Source organism: Mus musculus, chromosome 7 (assembly GCF_000001635.26).
Source record: "Mus musculus strain C57BL/6J chromosome 7, GRCm38.p6 C57BL/6J".
NCBI classification, from domain to species: Eukaryota; Metazoa; Chordata; class Mammalia; order Rodentia; family Muridae; genus Mus; species Mus musculus.
In genome coordinates this window covers 143866564-143893999 of record NC_000073.6, presented here as the reverse complement: position 1 = coordinate 143893999, position 27436 = coordinate 143866564, and the positions used below count along the sequence as shown (strand labels likewise).

The 27436-nt window shown below is 46.6% G+C and overlaps 1 protein-coding gene across 12 annotated transcripts in view; it reads right to left on the bottom strand.

The window, feature by feature from the left end:
- Positions 1-27162, bottom strand: part of Acte1 (actin, epsilon 1) — a 33207-nt gene extending 6045 nt beyond the window's left edge. Inside the window, exons 1-8 of one of the 12 annotated variants that reach the window (XM_030241965.1) lie at positions 27079-27156; positions 26665-26812; positions 24705-24845; positions 22139-22267; positions 12724-12834; positions 12284-12362; positions 9992-10410; positions 2179-2340 (exon numbers count right to left, since the gene is read on the bottom strand). In XM_030241965.1, the coding sequence (XP_030097825.1) occupies positions 2179-2314 (136 nt within the window). In that variant the 5' untranslated portion in view covers positions 2315-2340; positions 9992-10410; positions 12284-12362; ... (3 more) ...; positions 26665-26812; positions 27079-27156. Of the gene's footprint in view, positions 1-2178; positions 2341-9991; positions 10411-12283; positions 12363-12723; positions 12835-22138; positions 22298-23610; positions 23793-24704; positions 24846-26664; positions 26813-27078 lie in introns of those variants that run through there. The other 11 variants (XM_030241964.1, NM_001369837.1, XM_006508669.4 and 8 more) reach the window with 11 other exon arrangements.
- Positions 27163-27436: the final 274 nt, after the last annotated feature.

Here is a 27436-nt window from a genome sequence, read left to right as displayed (position 1 = left end):
GCAAGGGCATGTAGGGTGCTACTTGTGGGAGTAGGCATATGGGAGATGGCCCACTCTTAGGCAACCACCATGTCCATGTAACCCCTTCAGCAGGGTCTTGGCCAGGCTATGGGCCAGGCTTTAGAAGGACAGAAAGCATGGGGAAGTAACCTCTTCTGCACAAGAGGCACAGAGCTGGATCTCTTCAGCATACCCTAAGATGTAACCCTGCTGTGTATGGTGTTTGTGGGGCCAAGAAAATGCGATTCATGTTCATTACCTGGGTATTCTGGAATGCCCCATGCCTGTGGGTTCTCAGGAGGAGTGACCACAGCTGGTGAGAACCCTTGTTTAGAAAACTCTGGCAAGTTATCATCCTTCCCTTCCTAGGTTTCTGACAACAGGTTTGAAAGCCAGATGTGGCTTTTGACCAGGCTTCCACATAGTATCTGTTGTCATGGAGCTTTGACTAAAAGGGACTTCCCTGATTCCCTATGCTGCTCACTTGCTGGCCCCACCTGCCCTGCAGACTGCCAGCTGCCACTTCCACTTGAAAACCACCATCCTCTGCCTCTTCCTCCTCTACTTCATCCTCCAACTCATCTCCTTCTTCAGCTCTCCTTTCTCTTCTAACTCTTCCTCCATCCTCTATCTTCTCCAACTCCTTCTCTAAGTCCTCCTCCAACTCTTCCTCCTCATTTCCTTCCTCCTATTTCTCCTCCCCCTTTTTCTTCTTCATCCTCTTCTTCTTGTTCTTCCTTCCCTTCCCCACACTCTCCTCTTCCTTTTACACCAATTGCCCACTCTCCCTCTCCTTCTCCTCCTCTCTTCCTCTTCTTCTGAAACAGGGTCTCATGGCCTCCAGCACACTTGTAGCTGAAGATGTCCTTGAATGCTAATCCTCCTGCCTCCACCTTCAAGTACCATGATTAGATCTATGTGCTGCTACTCCTGGCTTAACCCAACCTCCTTGCCTGTGTCTCTTCCATCCTCTTTCCAAATCCTGGAGGTTCCTCTGCACTGTCTGCTTCTCCCTTACTTGCCTTCCCTTCCCTGGCTACAGGGACTCTGTTGTATCCTAATGTTTCCTCCTTCACCTGGTTTTTGCCTCTTTTGGTATCTCTCTCTCTCTCTCTCTCTCTCTCTCTCTCTCTCTCTCACTCTCATTGTTACCCTTTTTAAACTTCTATTTTCTTCATCTGCAAGGATGAGCATAATCAGCATTTGAGAGTGTCCTAGGAGACCAGATGGATGATCCTCATTCACAATCTTTCTAAGAGTAGGCAGCCAAGAACATGCAAGGACTCCAGCCTGAGCAGTTCTCATCATTGTTCTAATTGACGCTCTTCTTTAGGGCTTCTTGTCTAAGACCAGAAAGGCCAGTGGCCTATTGGGTACCAGTGTCATGCATATTGTATAAGCTAAGACTCTAGCCCAGGAAGTAGGCACAAAGGGGACAAGCATTTCCCTGTGTTGTGGATTGCCCTGGTGCTGTGTGTATTTTGATGCTAATTCCACTTCCTCAAGAGGGGCTGCTTCAGATGAGGAGTGAATCAGTACTCAGCTGACTTCATGTGAACCTTCTCCCCATTTTAACTTGTAAAATAAAGGCTAGAGCCGGTGATTGGGCAGTGGAAGGAAAGGTGGAGCAAAAAGTTTTAGAGAAAGAAAGAGAAAAAGAAGGAGGGGGGACAAGGAGAGGATGGAGTGAGAGGAAGATGGAAGAGGAGGAGGTAGAAGGGAAATGGAGCAGAAGCATGTGACCTGGAGATACCACAAGTTATAAGGGATCTTACAGCTAGGGGATATAGTAGTGTAGTGATAGATCTACCCAATCTATGCATGCAGCTTGTATTCATTTTAATTGAGTCCTATTTTCATTGCATGGGCTTATTTGGGTTGGAGATTTACTGCAACAACCCTGTCTAAGCCCTAGTGAAAGGCTCTTGCTGCTTATGGGATACTGGTCAACTCTCTGCAATAGAATATCATACATATCCTCATAGGCAAGCCCCAAGCCGTCAGGAAATCCTGAAATCCTCTTTTGAAACCCTGTCTCAAAAGAGATGGATGACATTCCTGAGGCTGACACTTGAGGTTGTCCTTTAGTCTCTGAATACACCTTTACACATACGCACTGAGAGTGAAGGACATTATCCACAACCCAGGTTTATTTGCCTGAGAATAGTTGTTTCCTACCTATGGTCTCTAACACATTCCCATTGTCTGACAACAGTTTCATGAGGTATAGAGTCAGGTCTTGGCCAGCTATGTCCAGCTTGGTGGTTGACAAGTGCAAAGGATAGCCATTCATGACAGGCACGAAGTAGGTCATCCCATCTCCAGATTCAATAGCTGTTCCTACATAAGAAGAAAGTCTGTCATTATGATGTGGGGGTACACAGCATGCCTTGGTGAGTGTTAGTTCTATAGGAAGGGGTGGTGGAGGGGAAATAACAGAAGGGAAAGAGGAGGGGCCAAGGAGCCAGCTTCTTCCCAAGGGACATGAACTGGAATGAAAGCTGACCACTAGCTTTGGATATAAGCCTGTAGGTTTTCTTGCTAAGTCAAGCATGCAATTTTACCAAGAGCTTCCAAAGAGATAAAAGAAGAAGTGTTGCCTGTGCGTGGGTAGGCACTGAGACTCTCTGGGAGGTTGCCCTGCATTGGGAAAGCTTGAACATAATGACAGAGTTGTGTGCTTAGTTAGCAAGGGCTCCAGGTTTGCTAGTTCAGAGAGGCTGTGACATGCTAAGGGGTGCATGGTAAGGGCCTATTGCATATGACACCGTAGTTCCTGGGGCTGACTGAGGTCTGGGTGGTTCTCTTTCTTGTTGAGCCTGGAGATCAAGAACTGCACATTTCAATTTAGCAAGGTTAAGTCCAGGGGGCTCCCTGTTCCAGCTTGTGACAGGGGACAGAGTTGGTTCCTTCTCAGCTGCAACAGCTGAAAATGACAGAGTGTATTCCCAAGACCTTGGCCATTATGCACACATACACTATGGTCCCTGGAAGATGGGAGAACACAAGGAGACTACTGTCACTCATGACCACAGACACAAAACTCCAAACTGAAATTTTGGAAAATTGATTTCAACAAGTTTAAAAATAATTAAATGGCTTTCGTTCCACAACTCAAAATCAATATTAAGTCATCATCATAAAGAGGAGGAAAGCCGGGCAGTGGTGGTGCAGGCCTTTAATCCCAGCACTTGGGAGGCAGAGGCAGGTGGATTTCTGAGTTCGAGGCCAGCCTGGTCTACAGAGTAAGTTCCAGGACAGCCAGGGCTACACAGAGAAACCCTGTCTCAAAAAACAAAACAAAACAAAACAAAACAAAACAGGAAGAAAGAAGCCATATGATTGTACCAATGTAAATACATGTTCTAGCTTCCTTTCTGTTGCTGTGATAAAAACACCCTGACAGAAGCAGCTTAAGAGAAAAGGAGGTTTATTTCAGTTTACAAGTCCAGGTAGTAGTCCACCATATGGGGGTGTTGGGTTAAGGCAGAAGCTTCAGACAGCTAGTCAGATCACATCCACAGTCAAAACCAGAGAGAAACAAATGCACACATGGTAACTCGCTTGCTTGTGCTCAGTTCCAGCTTCCCATTCATATAGTTCAGGGCATCCTGCCTAGGGAATGGTACCACCTACAGCAGGCTGGGTCTCCCCATATCAATGAACTTAATTAAGATAACCTCCACAGACACGCCCACAGGCGAACCTAAGGTAGATCCCTCACTGAGACTCTAGCTCCAAGTGATTCTACACTGTAGCAAGTTGTCAAACTAACATCACTTTGCATAAATTGCATTTTGACAAAATCCAATATATTTAGTCCCAATTAAAAGAAGAAATTCTCAGTAGACAAGAACACAAGACAACTTTCTTGAATTGGTAAAGAAATATGAAACCCACAGCTTAACATTATAAGGCTGGATGATTTCCCTCTGAAACTGTGGGAAAGACAAGGATTTATATCCTCATCACCTCCACTCAGAACAGCGAGGCAGAGGCAGTCAATAGAAAAGAATGAAACAAAATTAAAAAACAAACACCAACAAAAAAGCCCATCTGGCTTGGAAATAATAAAGTAAAGTTATTTGTCAAAAATATATTTGCCATGGAGCTGGCCAGATGGCAGTTTAAGGCACTTGCCACCAAGCCAAATGACCTGGATTCAATTCCTGGAACCTATAAGATAGATCTTAGGAGAGAATCAACTCCCAAAAGTTGTCCTCTGATCTTCACACTTACACTATAGCACACATGCAATAAATAAAATCATGTAATTTAAAATTTTCAAAGAATATACATTTGCCAGGCACACACCTTTAATCTCAGCTCCTTAGAGGCAGAGGCAGGTGGATCTCTGAGTTTGAGGGCAGCCTGATCTCAACAAATCAAGTTCCAGGAGAGCCAGCGCTACACAGAGAAACCCTGTCTGGAAAATAGAACCAAACAAAGAAAGAATATATATTTGCCAAGTAATATACCTTACAAAATATATAAAAATTAGTTTAATTAGAGTATTAAGGGTACAATATCAAAATGAAAAAAAAATCAACTGTCTGTGCAATGGCAATGAGCAACCAGAAAGGAAGAAATGATGAAGTTGGCCAGAGACTGCAGCATGTGTTTAAGGATCTGAGTTCAAATCCTCAGCATCTGTGTAAATCTTGAGAATGGGGACACAGTCTGTAATCCTAGTTCTGGGTAGCTAGGGATCGGGGATAGAGACAAGTTGGTCCCTGGAGTGCATTGGTCAGCCAGTTAGTTCTACTCTAGGTCCACTGAGCCAAGACAGGGTCTTTTAAAAAGTAAAATAAGGCAGAGAGTTACTGAGGAAGACTTTCGATACCTCTATCCTTCACATGTACATGTGCAAGTACACAAGCACATGCATGCACACAGACACACACACAAAGAGAGAAATATGCATGTGCTCAAAAACACACACAGAGACACATTCACTTTTTATCAAAATATGTTCATCTTTTCATCCTTGTGACAATTATTGGAGAGAAATCATTTAAAAGGAGGGAGGGGTTTTGGCTGATGGTCCATGCAGCTGGCCCCACTGTGGAGAGGCTTAGCACATGGCAGGAACATGGCCTAGTAGAACAGATACTCTCATAAATGGTGGACAAGAAATAGAGGAAACAAAAGCAAGGGACAGACAGACCCTGTAAGGGCATGCCACCATGACCAACACCCTCCAACCAGACCCTGCTTTCAGTACCCATCACCTCCCAGCCACTGTGGGATTGTGACTCCATCAGGAATCAGAGCCCTTGGGATCCAGCCACTGCCCAAACCCATCAGCTGACAGCCCCACAGGAACTCAAGCCTGCTGGGGACATTTCATACTCAAACCATAACAAATAGTGCCACTTTCAACAGCATCAGAACCTGTGTGTCAGTCTGGCAACAGACAAGCATGGCCTGGACACCCAAAACCCTGTCACAGTGCCATAAAGGACCCAGAGACCCCTCAGACTTGCCACGGTCTACTAGAGTCCTGTAAGATTCTGGCTCTTTTCAAAGTTGACCACATTTTCAACACATCCCCAAGCAGAACCTAAAGGCATGTGGCACTGAGGGTTTTTGTAGGGGTGTGGCACTGAGGGTTTTTGTAGGGGTGTGGCACTGAGGGCTTTTGTAGGAATGTGGATCTGAGGGTTTACGTAGGGTTGGGTCATTGAGGGATACTGTAGGATGTGGTGCTGAGGGTTTTTATAGGGGTGTGGCACTAAGGGGTTTTGTTTCCTTGGTTTTTGGTTTCACTTGTTTTTAGAAACTGACAAGCTGATTCTAAAATCAATGCAGGAATGCTGAAGACCTAACAGAGCCCACATCTCCAAATCAGGCCATTGAGAGGGTAAGACAAACTTCACCTCTTTGAAAGACTCAGTATGAGCCATGATATCAAGAACACTTGGTATTGACCTAGAATCAGAAAGAAAACAATAAAAAGATTGATGGAACAGGCCATGGGTTCAGGAGTCAGCTGGTGAATACTCGGGAAGCTCATCTTCAAAAAGCACACGGGCTTTTCAAGGGAAGGAAAGGGATTTATTTATTTATTTATTTAGGCATTTAATAATGGCACAAAATAACAGGCTTCACTGAGCCAATTCTATACTTGCTAGCTTGGTCTTGCTCTCTATCTTCCAGTTCCTCCTGTCCTCTTGTCTCTGTCCCTGGTCCCCAATAAGCCTCTCCTGTTTTCTTTCTTTTTTAAAAAAAAGATCTATTTATTTTTATCTTGTGTGTATAAGTGTTTTGCCTGCGTGTGTGTGCATGTGTGTACGCACCACATGCTTGCTTGGTGCCCTTCTTAGGAGGCTAGAAGTGGGACTCAGATCCTCTGGAGCTGGAGCTACAGATGGTTGTGAGTCTCCCTGAGGGTGCTGGAAACTGAACCTAGGTCCTTTAACAGAGCAGCCTGTGCTCTTAACTGTTGAGACATCTTTCCAGCCCCCTACTTTCTTTTCTTAATATTTGTATTTATTCTTTGGAAGTGTGTATTTACACAATGCATTTCTATCATCTCTCTCATTACCTATCTCCAATTCTCCTAGTACCTCACCCTCTCTTGTTTCCAACTTCATGTCATTCACATTGTTTTTGTTATTGATAACCCCTGAGTCCAGTTAGTGCTGCCCATATGCCCATGGGTGTAGGGCATGCACTGAGGGACTGGAGACCTACTGGCAGCCATATCTCCTGTGAAGGAGAACAAGGAGAACGTCTGGAAAGCTGTGTCTTCAGAGGATGATTGACTGATTAGAACTTTGTTACTATGGAGATACTGGAAGGTTGCAGGTCCAGTGACTGACTACCTTATCTCAGGCTGGCTTTAGCCACTACAATAGCCTTTCCTTACCCACCTGTGTTGGAACTAAAGTCTGTGACTAATAGATAAAAAAAAAAATTGGAATCTATTACTTTAGCAGACCCACTAGCTTCCACCAACCCCAAAGCTAAGAATACCATCAGATAGCATATGGAAAAGCATCCCCCATCTCACTGTAGCTGCTTCTCTGATGTACCCACCAAGGTGTTTTAATTTTGCCTTGATTTGACTTTCTTTGATCTATAAAACTGCTTCCACATTGGAAGATGGAAGTTGGGGTAACCTATGTTCCTGGCCATTGTCACTTAAAATGGCTCCACAATAAGTGACCTCTTATTCCTTTAAGGTCAGAGCTGTGGGTGCTGTTATTGTTGTTGTCATCGTCATCCCAAAGGAGAGTGACACTCCCTGCCTTAGTACCCATCCATTGTCCATAGCTAAGAGGGGTCTTTTCAAGAAACACCACAGAACTAGCAGTGCACATGTTTCAGTCCTATCTTATGGGATGCATTCACAATCCAAACAAATAAAGTAGACCACAACTGACTGTTAAACTAAACTCTATAAATGTCTAGAGGAAATCAGAAAACCTTTGGGTCCAGTAAATGATTTCTGGGTGTGGCACCAAACATAAAAACATTGATAAATGGGACTCTGTAGAAATGAAAACCTGTTGTTGAGAAGACAGTGGGCAGAAGTGGAACCTGGGTAGGAACACCGCTCTGTGTCACTCGAACCTGATGAAAGCTCTCCGAGCATGACTGGAAAGAGCTGTCATAACACACAGGTGAACTCATGAGAATCTGGTAAAACACTCGAGAGCCATTTTGCTCAGTGTCCTTGGCCATGAGAGGAGCACAAATTAAAAGCAGACGGAGACACTACTGAACTTCTGTGAGAATGGCCACAATAAGAAGACTGACCATCCAGCCGGGCAGTGGTGGCACACGCCTTTAATCCCAGCACTTGGGAGGCAGAGGCAGACAGATTTCTGAGTTCGAGGCCAGCCTGGTCTACAAAGTGAGTTCCAGGACAGCCAGGGCTATACCTGTCTCGAAAAACCAAAGGAGGAAGAGGAGGAGGAGGAGGAGGAGGAGGAGGAGGAGGAGGAGGAGGAGGAGAAGACTGACCATCCAATAGATGGCAATTGGAAGAGTTAGTATTGTCAACTAGACACGACTCATATCAGGGATAAAGCTTCTTGGTTGGGTTCATAGAGAGGGGAGGACCCACCCTGATTATTGGTGGCACCATCTCGTGGGCTGGAGTCCTGGGCTGAATACAGAGAAGGTGGTAAGCTGAACACCAGCGTCCATCTCTGTCTGCAATGTGGCCAACATTACGCCCCTACTACCATGCCTTCCCTGCAGAGATGGACAGTGCCTTCAAACTGTGAGTCAAGTCCTCCCTTCCCTCCCTAAGCTGCTTCTGCCTAGCATGTTGTCACACACAGTAGAAGAGTAACCATGGAGGGCCACACCGCTGTTCCACATGCTACAGGAAGAGACTTGTAAATGTTCATAGCTTTATCATAATTCTCCAAATCTGAAACGTCCCAAATGGACAGCCACAGATAAGTAGCCAGAAGCTTGGCACATCCCTAACATGGAACCACACTACCATGGCTCAACAAGAAGAGCAAGCGAGCTATTGCTCGATCCATCAACACCAGAGACAGCCTGGAAGAACCTCCATATACTGAACAGGGTGAAAGACCATCGACGTCTGCACAGCTCCATCCACGGGATCCTCGGGTGTGGCTGTGAATTTTTTTTTTTTGAGAGCTCATTAATGCTGTTAATTTCATTCAGTATACCTTAGGAGATCAGTTAAGAAAAAAAAAATGACAGCCTGGTCTACAGAGTCAGCCTGGTCTACAGAGTTACAGGACAGCCAGGGCTACACAGAGAAACCCTGTCTTGAAAAACCAAAAACAAAAAAAAAAAGGAAAAAAGAAAAAGAAAAAAATATGAGTCTAGTACTCTTGGAGCAGGATAGGAAGGGAAGGAGTCAGAATAAGAGCCAGGTGTGTGTAAAATATAATTCATTATTGTCCATTTTCAGTAGTGTGTTTAGAGCTCACCAGAGGACCGCAGATGAGGAAGCACCAGGGCCCTGTCTCCCCCAGCTAGCAGCTGGCAACTGCTAATTTTCACTTTAATCTTAGGTTGGAAAGTTATGGACTGCCGGGTGACTGAGCCTGGATATCTGGAAAGGAGAGGGGGATCTGGAACTCCAAGAGGATGGGGAGTTAGGGAGGGACTGTGGGGAAGATTTTAACTCTGGAGAACCAGCTAATGGGAAATAGAGAGCAAAGCAGTGATGTTTCTGCAATCAGGGGCCATATAAACCACAGTTTGGGGCCTAGAGCAATTAAAAGCAGAGGACCTGATAGGGGCTTCACAAATGCTTCTAACTCCAGTGCCAGGGGAATCCATGCCTCTGGTTTCTGAGGCCAATGTGCGCGAGCGAGCACACACACACACACACACACACACTTTAAAAATAAAAAATAATTCTTAAAAAACAAAGACCACAGTTTTGCACAACTGTTTTGAATTTTGCTTCACTCTGCTTCCCCCCCCCCAGGGCTCTTATTATGAAGTGAGGATCTAAATCTTTTTTTTAAAGGGGTGGGGGTGGGGTGGGAGGGGACTAGAGAGATGGCTCAGCGTTTAAGAGCACTGACTGTTCTTCCAGAGGTCCTGAGTTCAATTCCCAGCAACCACATGGTGGCTCACAACCACCTGTAACAAGATCCGATGCCCTCTTCTAGTGTGTGTCTGAAGACAGTGACAGTGTACTCACAGACATAAAATAAAATACACCTTTAAAAAAAATGAAGTGGGGATCACTATGAGTCTTGAAGAGTACTCTTTGCTTTTTTAAATGAACACCTCAAGCACGTGTGCCTCCTGTGTGTGTGTTGGGGGGGGGGTGTCAGAGGACAATCTTAGGAGTCTTCTACTCTGTGGGATCCTGGTCACTAGACTTTGCAGCAGCAAGCTCCTTTACCTACTGACCTATATGGCCATCCCCTCCTATGCTTTTATTTTTTTTGGGAGAGACTGCACTGCTGTGGTGAGTGTCCCCAAACCCAAGAACTAGACAGCATGTCTGGGAAGAATGGGATCCCATAGGGTCACTCACCAGAGGTTCTGCCAGAAGCGATAAGGGAGAGGACGGCTTGATTAGCTGTGTACAGGGCGGGGAAGTTGAAGGTTTCGAATAGGATCTGGGGAGGAAGATTGGCATGCTGGCTGGCCAGGTGGCACACACTGCCCCCGTGCTCAGGAGTACATCTTGCAGCAGGCTGTGGATTCAGGGAGACTAAGCCTGGGGTGGGCAGCGGCCATCTCTAGCTGGCTCTGCTGTGAAGTGGCTGTTCTAGCTTCATTCTGTGGCTGTGATAAAGACACTCTGACCAAAGCAGCCTCAGGGAGGAAAGGGTTTTGTTGGTGAATACTTGCTGGTCACGGTTCACCATGAGGGAAGTTCATGAGGAGCCACGCATCAGGGCAGGAACCAGGGAGGAACAATGCTTGCTGGCTCATACTCAATCTAGTTTTCTAGATGTTTTTAAAAAAAGATTTATTTATGTATTTATTATATGTAAGTAAACTGTAGCTGTCTTACATTAACTCAGGACCTCCAGAAGAGCAGTTAGTGCTCTTAACCGCTGAGCCATATCTCCAGCCCCAGCTTTCTAGATTTTATACAACCCAGACACCTGTAAGAATGTTGCTGCCCACCCTCCCCCACCCCTTCACCACCCCCACACACACTCCCCACCCCCTGACCCCTGTGGCTGGACCCTCCCAGTCCATTAACAGTTAAGACAATCTCCCACATACATGCCCACAGGCTAATCTGATAATGGCAATTAATTGAGACTCTTTTTTTCAGTTGACTCTAGGCTGTGTCAAATTAACAGTTAATGCTAATTAGGACACTACCTCCGTGGCTCCTTCTAGATACTTCTATAATGGACTGTGGAAGGACTGGCTGGATTAGGACTTAATGGTGAGGTCCACTGGGGACCCTGCCTCTGCCTCTCTCTGGCTACTGGATAGTATCAGCACTGGGAAATGGGTTAGTGTTATGATAAGGTCTGACTTCAGATTATCAGCATGCTTTTGGGCATATCTTCCTGTCACTAGGCACAGCAATCTTACTCCCTAATTAGGGTTTCTTGGACACTCCTCCTGCTTGGTTTTGACTGTCAGTCAAACAGCTAGTTTGACTAAGCTTTGCCTTGTAGCAGCATTATGCCTCCTGTAATTCCCCAAATTAACCTGCAAGCCCCACCTGCCCAGGAACCAGCTAACTTCCTGGAAGGTTGCGAATTGTAGTTCTTGGGAAATAACAAAGCCTCATGGGAAAATACAGTGGCCTATAAGTTTGACTTTATAAGCTCTTGCAACACAAGGCTTGAGGCCATTCCAGATGGGTAATTATGAGGAGTGGTCCTGAGCAAAGTCCATCTCTTGGTAAGTATGTAATATTTAATAAATGCTTGCTTCAGGGGAGGGGGGCTGGAGAGATGGTTCAGTGCTTAAGAGCACTGACTACTCATCCAGAGGTACTGAGTTCAATTCCCAGCAACCACATGGTGGCTCACAACCATCTGTAATGTGATCCGATGCCCTCTTCTGATGTATCTCTGAAGACGGCTGCAGTGCATCCATATAAATAAAAATAAATAAACCTTTAAAGAAAAAAATATGCCTGCTTTAAATTTGCCTCAAAATGGTGGAGTTGGGTGTTTGTTTTTTTTTTTTTTTGTTTGTTTTGGTTTTTTTTTTTCCCCTGTCAAATCCAAGGGTTAACACTTGTAACAATTGTAGCAAAGATCAGGCTGATCACCTTCGTGTCTGCAGGCATGGCCCCAGAGAGGGGTGCTTGAACCTTTTTGTAGGAGTGAGTGAGTATACCTGTAAGTGTCAGTACAGACAAGTGATACTCAGTCAGGGGCTGAGGAGAGCAGGGGATGTTTGTCCAAGGAGGAGAAGAAGAGGGAGAAATCCCAGCCATGGGAGCCAATCATCTGCTTTTTCACTCTTGGGTTACACTTGAACCTCATCTCTATGTGTCTTTGTCCTGCTGGGCTCCACCCAGACAGAGTTGCACCTGAAGCCTCTGTCAGGCAGAAACAGAGCTCAGCTATTCATCACTCTGCCTGCACACTTCCTCGCAGGCCTCCTCCTTGGCGAGCACACACACACCCTTGCTCCACTGTCTGCTACAGTTGAGGAGTGTTCCCGGCAGCTGAGCTGGGACAGTCTCACCCTCTTCTCCCAATCTAGTTTGCTGAAACCCTCATGGACATTGGATGCTTTTTGAGTGAAACCAGCCATGCCCATGCTCTGATTGTCTATACTGGGGGTGGGGTGGGGTGCGTGTCCACAGCAGGTTTGAGGCTGGTTTGATGTGAGCTCATACCTGCACCATGATGGGTAGAAATGCTGTTTCCAGATCTAAGTGGCCTCTGAGATGTGCAGATCATGCCTTGGCCCTGTGCCTGCATATGGGGGTTGGGGGGTATGGGTGCTATGCACTGCTAGCCAGATGTGCCAGCTTGGCCATCTGTTTAATTCACTTGTCTCTTTAGGAGAAGCTGGGACTTGGAATGAGGACTCTGACAGTTGGGGTCGTGGACAGCTTCCTGCAGCCACTGCAGCCTAAGGTGGGCTCTGTCATCTGTGCTTTGGTGGGAGCACTCACAGATTGGGGTCCACCCTTAAACTCCATCTGCCCACCACCATCTCCATTTTCATCATGGTGAGAACCAGGATGAGGCCCAAAGCAGAAACAGGGGGCTTTCAGGTTGGAACAGAACAGGATCCTCCCTCCCTGCCTTGCAGGGCTCCAGGCCCCATTACCTGAGTCATTCTGGATTTAGCTTCCTTGCTCGTTAATGGTGCCTCTGTTATCAGGATAGGGTGCTGTTCAGGGGCAATTTGGAGGGAGTGGTAGAAGGAGTAATGCCAAATCTGCAGGAGAGAAGATGGCAGGTGAGCAGTTTGCTGTCCAAGGACATTATCCATCACCTACCTATTGATGTAAGTATCTGCTGATACATCTATTAGGGATCTAAATCATCTTTCTGTCTTCTGTTTACCATCTACTCTGTCTCATCTATTCTCTCTCTCTCTCTCTCTCTCTCTCTCTCTCTCTCTCTGTGTGTGTGTGTGTGTGTGTGTGTGTGCTTGTGTAAAATCTACCACCCATCTACACCTGCCACCTATCTGTTCATCTCACTACCTGTTTATTATCTATTATCTGTCTGTCTTGTCTCTTCTGCATCTGTCTCTGTGTCCATAATCAATCTACCATCTATCTGTTATCCATCATGTATCAGTTAGGTCTAAATTTTGGACAAATGGCTGAGGTGCCTATTTAACACATCCAAGAGGACCTGGCCACCAGGTTTTCCCAGCATCCCTCAGTGCCTACCTGTTACAGGGCATGGCTGGCATAGGCCATCTTCTACCCTAAACTTCTCCAGCCCAGGGTCTGCTAATTAGGACACTTATCCTAGCTGCCCTTTCCTATATAATCCATCGTTTTGATTTCCTGGCTCTTCTGACTACCTTTCTCCCTCCCAGCACCTCTTGATCTGCCTCTTCCCTTTCCTCTCCCCCTCCCTCCTCACATGGCCCAGATCAATCTGGCTGTGTCCACTCTGGACCCTGCCAGATATCCTTGTCTCTGGCTATTCTTTCCCTTTTACAATAAGCTTTCCCCTCGGGGTTGGGGATTTAGCTCAGTGGTAGAGTGCTTGCCTAGCAAGCGCAAGGCCCTGGGTTTGGTCCTCAGCTATGAGGAAAGGAAAAAAAAAAACTTTCCCCTCCTCCACCATATCTAGGAGTAGTCATGTCCTTCCTTTATTTTTTTCATTCACTATGTACCTCTCGGTCATCTCTTGCCTATCTAATATCTCTGCTGTCATTTATTATCTAACTGTCATCTATCTGACAGACAAATGAGTACGGCTGAGCTCCAGATCTACAGATTCTATAGCCAAAGATTCATCAACCAAGAATCAAAAATGTTTGGAAAAAAATTTGGGGAACACTCAGCTGCTCTAATGTTTCCCTGGCATACACAAAGCCCTGCCCTCTAGTCTCCATCCCCAGCACTGCATAAAACAGGCATGTAACGCACACCTGAAATCCAACACTCAGACTGGGAGGCAGGAGGGTATGTTAGCAAGACAAAGCATCACTGCTGAGAGGCTACACATTCCCAGTGTCCCCTTATGTCCTCCTCCTGTGAGTGTGCCACATCCCTGATAAGAGGACTGTTCCTCCTCCCTGCTCCCCTTTTTCCTTCTTTTCTCTACCCAGAGGCAGCCTCTGCATCCCTCTCCACCTCCCTAAATAAGCCTCCAAGGTGAGAAGACCTGTCCAATTGTATGACTTTATGGATCCTGCCATATAGATCCAACATTTGGTGCCAGAACTTGGATTAGGATTCTCTGGTTCTTGTGCACCTGTCTTAGGGCTTCTATTCCTGCACAAACATCATGACCAAGAAGCAGTTGGAGAGGAAAGGGTTTATTCAGCTTACACTTCCATACTGCTGTTCATCACCAAGGAAGTCAGGACTGGAACTCAAGCAGGTCAGAAAGCAGGAGCTGATGCGGAAGCCATAGAGGGATGTTCTTTACTGGCTGGCTTCCCCTGGCTTGCTCAGCCTGCTCTCTTATAGAACCAAGACTACCAGCCCCAAGATGGTCCCACCCACAAGGGGCCTTTCCCCCTTGATCACTAATTGAGAAAATGCCTTCCAGTTGGATCTCATGGAGGCATTTCCTCAACTGAAGCTCCTTTCTCTGTGATAACTTCCAGCTGTGTCAAGTTGACACAAAACTAGCCAGTACAGCACCCCACAGTGGGAATGAAGCCACAGGTTGGGACCCTCTCCCCAGTCCACCTGCTACAGGCTGGCTTTCCTTCACCTGATTGTTAGACTTCTGTGTATCCAACACCGACCAATTAGTGGGTTTTCCATTCCTGGTTGGCATAAATGCTTTCCTGGATCATTTATTAAGGGAGTGACCATTGAGCACCTGATACCCCTCTGGTACCCTTGGGAGCACTTGAACCCCCGGCTGTAGCTGACCCTTCTATCCAACCTCACCATAGACCTTTTGCCTCAGGCAAAGCTTTACTCTTTAACTGGCACAGGTCCTTTTTTTTTCCTCTCTCATAAATCCTGGTATTGGATGAGCCGTGTCTGCTCCAGCACTTTGCCTTGTTTGGGCTCTTTGCCCTGGTCCCTGACTAGCCTCAGGATGACCAGGCTCTCCAGCTTGTACCAACTGGTTCTAGTCCTACGTGTGTCCTTGGGACACCTTGGGCCCTGGCCTGTGACTCTTTCCTCTCCCATGAGAACTTTGTCTTTGAACCCCCAAGTCCTTAGCCTGCCCTGGTGGAACTACACACCCTTCCCCCTCCTGCAGGTTCTAATATCAAAAGCTACAATGACAGTCTAGTTTCATGAAAGCTAAGTCTATAACCTTATACATGGTTAAATCCTTTAATATGTTTAGAAATATACTTGAAGTCATGCAAAGAACCGAAGCAGTTGATTACAAGATTAGACTTCATTTAGCCTTTGTACATTACAAGGTACAGTTTAGAGAAGATAATGACAGACCTATTATTTAACTCAGATATGCTTGGTAGGTACAACCCCTCAACTCCTTTTACAATGACTGTTCCAAGTGATCCACTGCCTGTGTTGCATAGTAAATAATTAGATAGGAAAAAAAATCTAAAGTTTATGTAGGGTATGAAGATATAGAACCTTAGGTTAAGAATAGTATTTTAGGGTCTACAAGGTGTTTTAGGGTTGATAAGTACAAATGAAAGCCTAGATGGTGATAAGGTGACTTAAGGTAAATAAAAGGAATAAAAACAGCTTCCGATTTCTTCCCCTCGCTATTGTTATATTAGGACTTTGAAAGTTCAGAGTTCTAACATTGGCCAACGGAGTTCTGATAAATTATTAGTCTATCAATGGTAAAGCCTTCCACTATACAATCCACTATCATAGTTACCAGCTCAAGATTTTACGTTTTCTTTGTCCTTTAAATATAGGCTTACAGGTGTTTTTCATTATGCTAAATTTATATACATCCAGCCTTCTGGATAGAGGAAGAAGCCCTCTTGCCCTTCTGCTTCACGGAAGCTTTGTGTCTTTCCTGAGCTCACCTTAAGGAGTGCTTATGTTATTAACAAAACAATTGTTTACCAAGCCTCGACTGTGACACAAATGTGCTATCTACTGAAGGAAGATGAAATATTGTAACTTGTGAGTTGTTTAGGAGCCCACTGCCCCAGCCTGGGACTGAGAACAAAGCAGAACAGCCCCCAGGCATGCCAGGGCAGGGCTGCTGTTAAGGCATTCCTAAAAACATCTTGACTGTAAAGATAAAAAGGTATGCAAGGACCAGCAGGGATATATTATCTAAGTCAACACCATCTGGCCAGAACCTCCCCTCTGTCCATTGCCCCTTGGCGCCGGGTAAAGTCATACATCAACTGGTTGCTATGTGAACAAAGATGAGCCCCCGGCCCATAGAAACAAAGTCCTGATGCCCTTTCTGTTAATGTTTGAATAAGCCAATAGTGTGTTGCTATGCTGAATTCCACACCCCAAAGCCCCTTACCCCATAAAAACCCCTAGCTTTCAAGCCTCGTGGCCGACATCCGTTATCTCCTGTGTGGGATACACGTCGGTCCGGAGCTCCGTAATTAAACGTCCTCATGTAATTACATCAAGATGGTAGTCTGTTCGTGATTCTTGGGTGCACGCCGAATCGGGAGTTGAGTGGGGGTTTCCCCACTAGGTTCTATCACTACTACCCTTTTCTAAAATATGGATTTCAGTACAGACTACAATTTAATATGTCTAAAATTTATCTCTTTCTGTAAACTTAAAAAAGATTCTTGTAACCCTCAGGAAATCCACTCAGCTCTACCTCCCATGGGTCAAATGGACTCTGGATAAGCACCTCTGTCAATAACAGACTAATTTTCCCACCCATTGACTATCCCAGAGGGCAGAATATCTTCCCCTTTCTCTGGTTTTGGGATTCTCCTCTCCTCAACTATCAAGACCATGAGCCTACAAGTTTCAAATGTACACCTAAGAAAATTTTTTTCTCCTGAACCTATTTAACTTTATCTTCTACCCCTAATATGAATATGTGTTCCAGAATCCTGCCAAGTCCAGGAGTTTACTAAGAATCTGCACCCAGGACAGCTCCAGAGAAGCTACCCACAGGTGCTCTGGTCCACCCTTGCAGAGCACTGCACCTGGGCCTGCACTTTCCTAGCCACAGATGGTCCAACAGATCCTGGACAGAATTAACTAGCCAGCTCTCCCAGGACTTGGCCACCATCCCAATTTTCTTAGGGTCCCCAAAGAGATGACACTGTCCCCAGTCGTCAGGAAGTGAGAGCCTACATCTTTAGCCTCATCATCACTCCCCTTCTGGCTCCTCCTCTTTATAATAAACAAAAGAGAGGAATGTTAGCAATCAGGCACTTCCACGGCCAGCCAGAGGGGCCCAGTGACAACAGGACAAGGCATTACTAGCTGTGGGGAGGCTACACATTCTCACTGTCCTGTTGAATGTCCTCCTGCACATGTACCACATCCCTGATAAAAAGTCCCCTTTTTCCTCCCCCTACTCCACATGCCTTTTTTCTTCTCTCCACCCAGAGGCAGCTTCTGTATCCCTCCCCGGCTCCCTAAATAAACCTCCCGCCTGTGAGCTGTCACATGTAACTTTATGGATCCTGCCTCATAGATCCAACAGTGTCAAAAGTTCAAGGCCATCTTAAACTGTGTAGCAAAAGTTGAAGCTGTGCCTCCAGAGAAAATACTCAGATTCCTTGTCACTATTCTTTAAGCAACTCAGTACCCAGAAATTGGTGTGGTGACAACGCTGAGATTTTGTAGCCTAACTTGAGATAACATGGAACACATGAAAGGATTTGGTTGGGATCCTGCAAGTATTGCCATTGCACATAGTAATCCAGGGATCTGGATGTCTGAAAAGGCTCTGGACAAGACTAATTCCAAAGCATCGACGGATGAATTGTAACCAGCACCTCTGGCTCACCATCAAGGAAAGATGAAGTGTGATCTTATCTCCAATGATACACCAGGCCTGAAGTTATGGAATGGGGCTGGCAGGGGTTGACAGGCCCAACACTGTCTAAAGGGTCTTTAGGGTCTTATGGGTGACAGATACATGCACCAAAATTCAGGGGTGAGGTGGAGATTCAGGTGGTTTGTCTTGCGCGCGCTCGACTGGCCAGGAAGAACGACGCTGCAACAGGATCCTTCTGCACACGTTTATTGGGAGAGCTTGACTGTAGAGGCGAAAAGACCTGGAGCCCAGAACTGGTGCTGCTTTTATAGGCCTAGGAGGGGCGTGTCTCACACCCGGATTGGTTATGCACTAAGCCTCATTTGCATGTTCCTCATCTGATTGGCTACTCTCTCAGTACCTTACAGAACCTCATTATCATACCTCATTTGCATATCTCACATCTGATTGGTTATACTCTCAGTACCTTACAGAACCTCATTATCATACCTCATTTGCATGTCTCACATCTGATTGGTTATACTCTCAGTACCTTACAGAACCTCATTATCATGCCTGGGCCAGGCAGTGTCTTTGCAAAAAACTTTACTGCATATGTACACATTGGTTGTTTGTCCAATCTTATGCGTGGTGGCCAGCAGTAGTCAGTGCCACTCTGCAACGGCACATGTGGCTTCCCACAGGTTTGGGTGCCACAGAGAAAGCCCAGCAATGATGGAAGTTTATCACATAATATGTGCCTATTCAAGACCATCGAGGTGACCTCAGTGATCCCTCTGTTATAGGATATTTGATTATTGTACATAGATAACCTAATTGTTAGCAAAATATACAAGCTCAAATAGATATTGCTGTTGTCAGGTTCAGGTAGGTGTGTCCTGTAGAGATGCAGTTTGTGTCTGCCTCTAAAAGCCTCCATAGATAAGATGCTAAAGAACAGAAGGTTCCTGCCTATTTTAAGGCAAGTTCTTTGGGAGAGGTCTTTTAGTCTTTGCTGTATGACCTGAGGCAAAGTTAACTGGATGACCTTGAGCTACCTGAGATTGTAAAGGTGAAATGATCCCCACTGACTTGGCTTAGAGCCACCCACCTTGAGGCTGAACCTTGAAGGTGACAAGGTTCCGCCTGCCAAGGATATAGGGGAGGAGCTAGAGAGTTCTTTGATTAGGAATTGGGCCTTTGATAGGCTCTGTCTCTCTTGGCTTAGAAGAGCCTTCATGGAAGGAGCTCCAGGTAAGAGATTTTCTCCTTGGGCTTGCAGGAACAACAGGTAGAACAGGATTCTAGGAAAGAGAGCTAAGGAGCCTACTTGGGTTTGAAAGAGCTCAAAGGAAAGATAGACTAGCTAGGTGGAATGACACAGAGAGGACGAGATTTCTACGAAACTAGCAGTTTAGCTGTAGAATCAGACTGGTAAAAATATTTTGTATATAGTTCAGAAAATAAAAGTTACTTCACTGAACTAGCAGGATTTTATCTCAGTTTATGCATACTGAGTTTTATTGCTATAAATACTGGATAATTTAACCGGTTACATATTACAAGTCTCCTTCTCCATCTTTCAAATGGAAGAGATCACCCACCACACTGAAGAGTATGGGCCTCAGATGACAGGGTTGCCAGACAGGCTAGCTGTTCATTCCTGTTGAACCATCAGCTTCACTAGACAGGTGACACCTGCTTGTAAATCAGTGTGACCAGACTGTACACTGTTGACATTCCCTCCCAGAAGATGGGCAGGGTCATTGTATTCTTGTCAGGTATACAGCCTCTCCTCCAAGCCACTTACAAACATTCTGCCCTAGTTGTGTGTGGCCTTGTGGGCTCTGGAGGGGCTAGGATGGCTAGGGCCACAGCTTACATGATGGCTGTCCTTGCTTGTCAACTCAACTATATCTGGAATTAACTCAAACCCAAAAATGGCTGTGCACAACCATGAGGGATTTTTGCTTAGTTAGACCTTTTGAACTAACCTCTACTTCTGTTCCAGATTTTTTGAGGTGGGATAACACACCTCTGATCTGGGCCACACTTTCTGCTGGTGGCCTATATAAAGGACATGGAAGAAGGAAGCTTTTTCTCTGGGCCACTTGATCTCACTATCGGGTTCATTCCTTCACTGGCATTAGCCATTCAGGATTCCAGAGTATTCTGAAGACCAGATGAGACATCCAACCTCATGGACTGAACAACTACTGGATTCTTGGAATTTCTTCTGTTCATAGGCAGCCATTGTTGGACTAGCTGGACCACAGCCTGTAAATCATTCTAATAAATCCCCTTTCTATATATATAGAGAGATTCATTAAGTTCTGTTACTCTAGAGAAACCTGACTAATACAATGGGGAAGCCATCATCCATGCTGACTGAAGACATTCCAATGTGTCTGTTTTGGGGTCCCCTAAGCTCTTTTCTGTAACCCCAACCCTATGTTGTGTAAATTAGACCAGTAAACTCGTTGATTCCCACAGGGTGAGCTTTTGTATGTCCTTAGAACCTTGAGAGCAGGTTAGCATTCACGCCTAAGCTGGAGATCTGAGATGGAAATGCTATGATGGCTCCTTTGGAGGCCTGTCTCTTCTTCATCTTCTCACATGATCATGCTCTGTAGATCTGTGTCCTGATCTTTTCTTAGGCCACAGTCATATGAATTAAGATCTACTGTAGAAGCCTCATTTTTAATTTGGTTACCTTTTTGTTTTGATCCAAGGCCTAGTAGTCTAAGCTGGCCTAGAACTCCTGACTCTCCTGTTTCTGCTACCTTGGAGCTGGGATGGCAAATGAATACCTCCACATAACTCAGCTTTAATGGCCATGTTTTAGGCTGTATGTCTCAGTGGTTAAGAGCACTGTCTGCTCTTGCAGAGGACCAAGATTTGGTTCCCAGCCGGTATCATTGGTGACACTGACAGGAATTCATACTGGGATTGTTTGTCTCTAATCTAACTCTTACTACACTGATAAAAGGGGGAAATTTGAACTAAAGATACACAGGGAAGATGCCCCGCAGAGATGAGAGCAGAGACTGAAGTAATGCTCTACAAGTGAAGGAGCCCCCAAAGATTGTCAGCAAGGCTTCCAGAAACCAGGGAGCAGGCTGAGGCAGGCTCTCCCTCACAGACCTCCACAGCAGTCCTGTACCAACACCTTGACCTTGAGGGCTATGAGACAACAGATGTCTAAGGCTTAAATCTGCAGCTTTGGAGCTTTATCATGGCTGTCTCAGGGCTCAGATCATAAGCAACATGCCTCAAGTGCAGGTGTCTTGAGGGATGGTCAGACCCATGTGTTACTTCCCAAAGGCTGATGACTTCTTATCCATCATTCCCTTCCAGCTGTGATAGCATAGGAATAATCATATCATCTTATAGACAAGCCATCTTTGTCTTGAGGGTCCCAGAGGCCATGCCCTGTCCTGGTGGTGTGGGCAGTAAGTAGAGGATGCAGGACTGGAACTGCTGTCTCCTGACTTGGATCCCTGAGGCCGTGACTATGGAGGTACTGAAGAGCAGCAACAGAACTAGTCCCAAACAGCAGGTTCCTTCTGTAGGGAGAATGTTGGTTTCTTTAAACACCCAGTTATGTTATGTGAATGTTTTTGTTTTAATCCTGGGTGTGGAGTAAGAGGCTGCTTCACAGCAGGTGATTATGATTTGCCTCGTGCTCTAGCAGGAGTGTGGTTTTGCCTGCTGCAGATAGTTTCTGCAAGTGTGTGACATTTGGAATTCTTGGAATTTTCAAAAGGGTATAAATGCCAGAGACCCAGGAAGGGCCAGCATGTGCTATGAGGAGGCTGCTGGTGGGTGTTCCTGGTGTTGCAGGTTTGTCAAGTAGTAATGCACAAAAAGACTAGAAGACATCGGAGCTATCCTAACTAACTATAAAGATTGGACTTGCCCCAAGGAACCCCATTCCCCTAAAAAGCAGGAAGTAGTCTAAAGAGGTCTATGCTCCCTTTCCCTTCTAATCTTTCTCTCCTATGTAGTGCTGTGGAATTGGAAGGGATTAGGGTGGAATAAGGGTTGGAAGGGTGTTAGATATAAGAACTCAAAAAGTAAAGCAGCACACACACACACACACCCCAAAAAAACCCCACACAAACACCATTCCTCAGTGCCAAAGGCAGTGGCTGGGGCATTACTGGTCCCCAGAGGTTGTAGCTCACCTTCTCTACATTGTCCCAGTTGGTGATGGCTCCTCGGGAGATGGGGTAGTACATATTCAGTTCTGTTCGATTAGTCTGGGTCTCAGCTCCAATGAACCAGTCTTGTTCTCCCAACCCCTCTAGCACATTCTGAAAAACACAGGCAGGACCGGACAGCCCCTGAGAGTGGCAGGCTGGAACTAGGCCCACCGTACATGTCTTTCATATGTGGACTTGAGCCAGTGCCCTGAGGCTGCTGGGAATTGGTACTGATCACTAGCCTGAACATGGAGGAGGCTTTCCAACCATGCACACTTTCAGCAGTGGTTACTAGCAAACAGGGCAATTGCCTTCAAGGTCCAGGGCTGCTGAGGGTCGCTGTGAGGACATTCATATTGCATACGTAGAAATGGAGGCCAACAAAGAAAAACTACCAGAGGGAAGGCATGGGGGCCCATCCTACACACTTGGTCTAGAAGGCTTGCTGGAAAAGGGCCTGCAGCATGAGCTGGCTCCTGAGTTTCAGGTGGATTGAACTTTCCAAGCTGTAAGAGTGGCTGGGCACCTACCTCATTCCATCAAAACCAACCAACCAACCAACCAAACAAACAAACAAACAAATAAACACCATCATTAGGATCAGAGCTGTGAAGATTTAGCAGGGCTAGCTAGATGAAGGGGCAGGAAGCCCAGAAAGGACAAAGACTAAAGAGACATCAGGCTATGCCCATGTCTGAGCACAGAAAGAAGGAAACAGGGAAAGTGGGTGTGCCATTCTACATGGAAGGCTGGCTCCATGAGACCACGGAGGAACCCCCACATCACACTCACTCATCAGAGGAGATCAGGGTCTCCAGGATAAGCTAATGTTTAAGCTAGATGGAAGCCATGTGCATGGGGTAGTAGTGCAACAGGGAAGAGGAACAGGGTGCAAGTGTGACAGGATAATCAAAGGGCTGTGCAATGATGCAATGCTGAGCTGCGACAATGTTGCATGGGTGCATGGTACCATCTGTTATCATGCAACCATGTGGTAAACTATGCTGCAGTAGTGCACGGTACAGGGTGCAATGATAGCTTGCTTCAGTGGAGCATCCCAGGGATGCTGCAGGCATGCTGCAGTACAGTAAGTTTACAGGCCTCTGCTCAAGACAGTGATAGCCCCGCTGCCCAGAGCTTGTTCTCAGCCATCTTGTTCTTTCTATAGCTTCGGCCTTGATCTGAGAACCACCAGCCAAGACCTCAGGTGAGCTGCTAACCTCCCCATGCTTCCATCCCCTTCTCTGTCAAGTGGGAACAAGTCCCTCAGTGCCCTGTGGACCCCATGCACTGCTGGGAGCATGTTGAGTGAGGCCTCACAAATGACAGACCAAGGGGACATGGCATTGTCAATGCTGTGCCTCCTCAGATGCTTTTCAGAGTGTGGTTGTGAGAGTGTGGGGGTCAGGTAGGAGGCCTGATCAAACCCAGCTTTGAAGCCACCATTTACTGACCTGGTGGCCTGTCCCTGGGTGGCCTGTGGGCCAGGACTATACTGGAAAGAATGACTTTGTCCTTGTCCGGCCTCTCTGTTCCCTCCAGGCCTCCCACTAAAAACTCCACTGCCTTCATGGCCAGTCACCAGCCCTGGGTAGAGATCAGCATCATGGGCCTAGAGTACAGCTGAGTCTCTCACCTAAAGAAAAGGAAGCAGACCTCCTGAATGTAGGAGTCACCCCTGCTGTGCAGGGTTGGGGCAAGGCTAACGGGGAATAGGCTAAGGGAAGGCAAGCCTGAAGAAGAGGGAGGAGAAAGGCTGAGTAGAAAATCTTTTTATGGTCTTCATGGTGAATTGACTTTTCCCATGCTATGACCCTCTGCTTCAGGCGACATAACCACCCGCTGTGAGCATCGCTAGCTCCTACATTGCTCTTTGCACAGAACCTCTTGGCCGTGGTTCTGCAAACATCATCTGCCATGACTGTCCGCCACATTCACACAGTCTTTCTCTCCAATACTGTACATGGGTATATGGTTTATAACTCACATAGATCTGAGCAAGAGTCTATGGAGATCAGGACTCTCCAGTGTGCCAGGCGTCTACTGGGGTTCTCTGGACACACCCAGAAATGAGAGGCTCGATGGTATTGTTAATGTGTGCATCCTTCCCCTCCCTGTGGGGCTATGGGATGACTTCAGGTACAACCCACAGTTAAGACCTTACACTATGGAGAGAGAGCCACTGAGGAAGCTCGTGGCTACCAGAATGACAGAGGGTGGGAGTCACTATCTGTGGGAGGGGCACTGCCAATCAAGCTCAGAGAAGGGATCCCTGAAGTGGAAGGAGAAGGCCGAGAGAGACTCCAGTTGAAATCTAAGTACTATTGCTAGAGGGCGAGGTACTAGAGATAAAGAGAAGCTGGACCCAGAGGCAGCTGCCCATGCTGGAGGGTATGGAAGAGCCTGCTCATGCCTGTCTGTCCCTAAGGCCACCTTCTTGAGCCATTTGACAGGAAGCAAGCAGTATGGTGGTCAGAGAATTGGGAGCTATGACAGTCACAGCAAGGGCAGCATAGGAGGCTGGAGGATGAAGCCAGGGGCTACTCACGGTATGTTTCATTTTCCCGAGGATGGTGGGGAAGACAGCCTGGGGGGCCTGAGTTCCTGAAAAGCCCACCTTACTGAAGCCAGAACCATAGTCACAGACGAGGGGGGTTTTTTCCATTGTGCTGTGGTGACCTGGACACGCCTGTGGGGAGAAACCACATCATCCCTTATCTTAGCAGCAGGACGCACATGTACTCTGTGTACCTACAGCATGGTTGGCCTGAGCGAGAGCCACTCTGTAGGTGCTGTTCAGGAACAGAGAGCTTCAAACAGCTCCATGCACCCAGTCATCCTGCAGACCCACAGCCTGAGCCTCTCCTGGGCTGTAGCTTTGTGCCTCTGCCTTCTTCAGATGCTCCCTCCAAAGCAAGTGAAGCATTTACAGAAAGTTGTATTTGGAGTGCTTAGGCCATGAAATGGTCACAAGGAAACCACTCCTGTCTGGGTGTGAGCCTCACCGTGGGTCTGCCTGGTTTGCCCCAAGTTCAACACTAAAGAAACGTCATCTCTGAAACATCATCTCTCAAACCTCTGGTGTGGGCAAACTGGGATAGACCCTGTGGTATGGATGAGACCAGGCCTTCCTGAGGAGAGCATTGTGCATGTGGGAGGGATAGGGCAACCTGCTCACCAGCATGTAAGGACACAGGAGTTGCCATGGCTGCACAGCTAGGCAGGCTCAGGGAGCTGTGCACACTAGATATGTTAACATTATTTCATGGCAAAAGCCTGGGCCCCGGCATCCTCAACAAGCCAGGCTCAGACACTTTTCCTCAGTATATCATCTTAAAAACCAACTGTGAAAAGCAGAGCAAGATTTATTCAATATGACAATGTTGAGAAAAGGGACAAAGAGGTCCATTTACACCCAAGTCCCTCTTCAGGGTCTGGACATGAGGCTCAGGCTTAAACAGAGGGCAGGAGGAGTGCAGGGCTAAGAGTCCTGGTCAGGGTGTGGTCCTGCCCATCACTGACCAATCACTGTCTCAGTCCCAGTCTCTCCTGCAAGGTGATCTGACAAGTTCTCAGAACTCTGGGAGGTCTCTGGGAGACAAGCTTCCTCTCTGTATGGCTCCAGACTTCAGCCTTTCCCTCCCCAGTGTGACTCCAAGGCAATTCCAATGCCTTGGGTTCCGCTGTTTAGTGGTCTCATAGCACAACTGATACTAAACTATCTCCTCCTGGGGCTGAAGAGAAGTCTCCGCAGTTAAGATGCTCCAAGCATCCATGCCGACAGCTCACAACCACCTGTACTCGAGGAAGCCTGATCACCTCTTCAGGCTTCCATAGGTAGCTATATACTTGCAGTACACATACATTCACACAGAAGCATACAAATAATCTTTAAAATAACTCCTCTTCTGTCATAAAGATTACAGTTGGGCAAGAAATGAGGTTGGGGTCTGTTGTGGTAAATCTCTAACCTAAATAAGCCCGTGTAAGGAAAACACAACTCAATTAATATGAGTATGAGCTGTGTGCCTAGATTGGGTAGATTTACCACTACACTACTATATTTCCCATCTATGAAATCCCTTGAGACTTGCAGGAGGGTCTCCCTGAGTTCAAGCACAGCCTGGGTTACACAGTGAGTTCTAGGTTATCCAGAACTTCATAAAGAGACCCATCCAAAACACACACACACACACACACACACACACACACACACACACAAACCCCAGTACCACCACCACCACCACCACCACCACACAACAAACAAAACACCCAAAACTGTGTAACATCTGTTTCTGGCCAGGAAGATTTTTGCATATGTCACGAGCTGTTGTGGGAGGGGCGGGGGCTTCCTGCTTTCAGAGAATAAACCAGGGCACAGAGAAGAAACAAGGTCTGGCTCCATTTCCCCCTGGATGGAAATCTTTCCCCCGGGCAGGGTGAAGCAAGCAGATAGCACAAAACCATTGACGGCTGCTCACCAGAAACCAGAGGCTCACCAGTCTCACCTGGCTTGGGGTTCTGGAAACAGCAGGGTGGGAGGCTCCAGTCTCTCAAGGTTAGCGTGCTCCCTGGTGACAGTGTGGCATCTGTGGCCAATCCCAAGTGTGTTTATTCAGGATCAGTTGATCTAGCTTGAACATGTCTGTTTCCTCACTAAAAATAGATAGATAGATAGATAGATAGATAGATAGATAGATAGATAGATAGATAGATAGATGAATGAATGAATGAATGAATGAATGAATGAATACATAAATAAATAAATATCCAAGAGACTTAAGTTAAGAAGCAGAGAAACCCAGGCCAAACCTGAGAGCCTGAAACAGTGCAGGGCGCTCCGTGGCGAAGCACATTCTGCTCTCCACCAAGAAGAGCCCCCCCCCAACCAAATCATGAAGTTGGTAGAAAATGGAACTTACTGGTGTCTCTGAGGGAGGCCACAGTCCTCCTCCTCCCCCCTCTCCCTCTACAAAGTTTTGTGGACCTTTCCCTGCTGCTGGGACATTTGCACATTGTGATGCAGCTGTGACTTCAGGGCCTCACCCAGGCAAGGCTATCAGCCCTTGCTTGAAATGATCTTGTAAGAGAAGCTTCTGGGTTTTACACTGGTTCCTTACAGCCCCTAGGTTCACTCTTGTGTGTCCCTCTAGATGTCTGACCTCCTATGGGACCTCAGGGAGAACCAAGGCCTCCGACTGGAATGACAAGGGACCTAAGAATCAAAGAGACCTGGACTTCTGTAGAGTCGCTGCCCTCAGCCTTGGGCCAGGGTTGGTG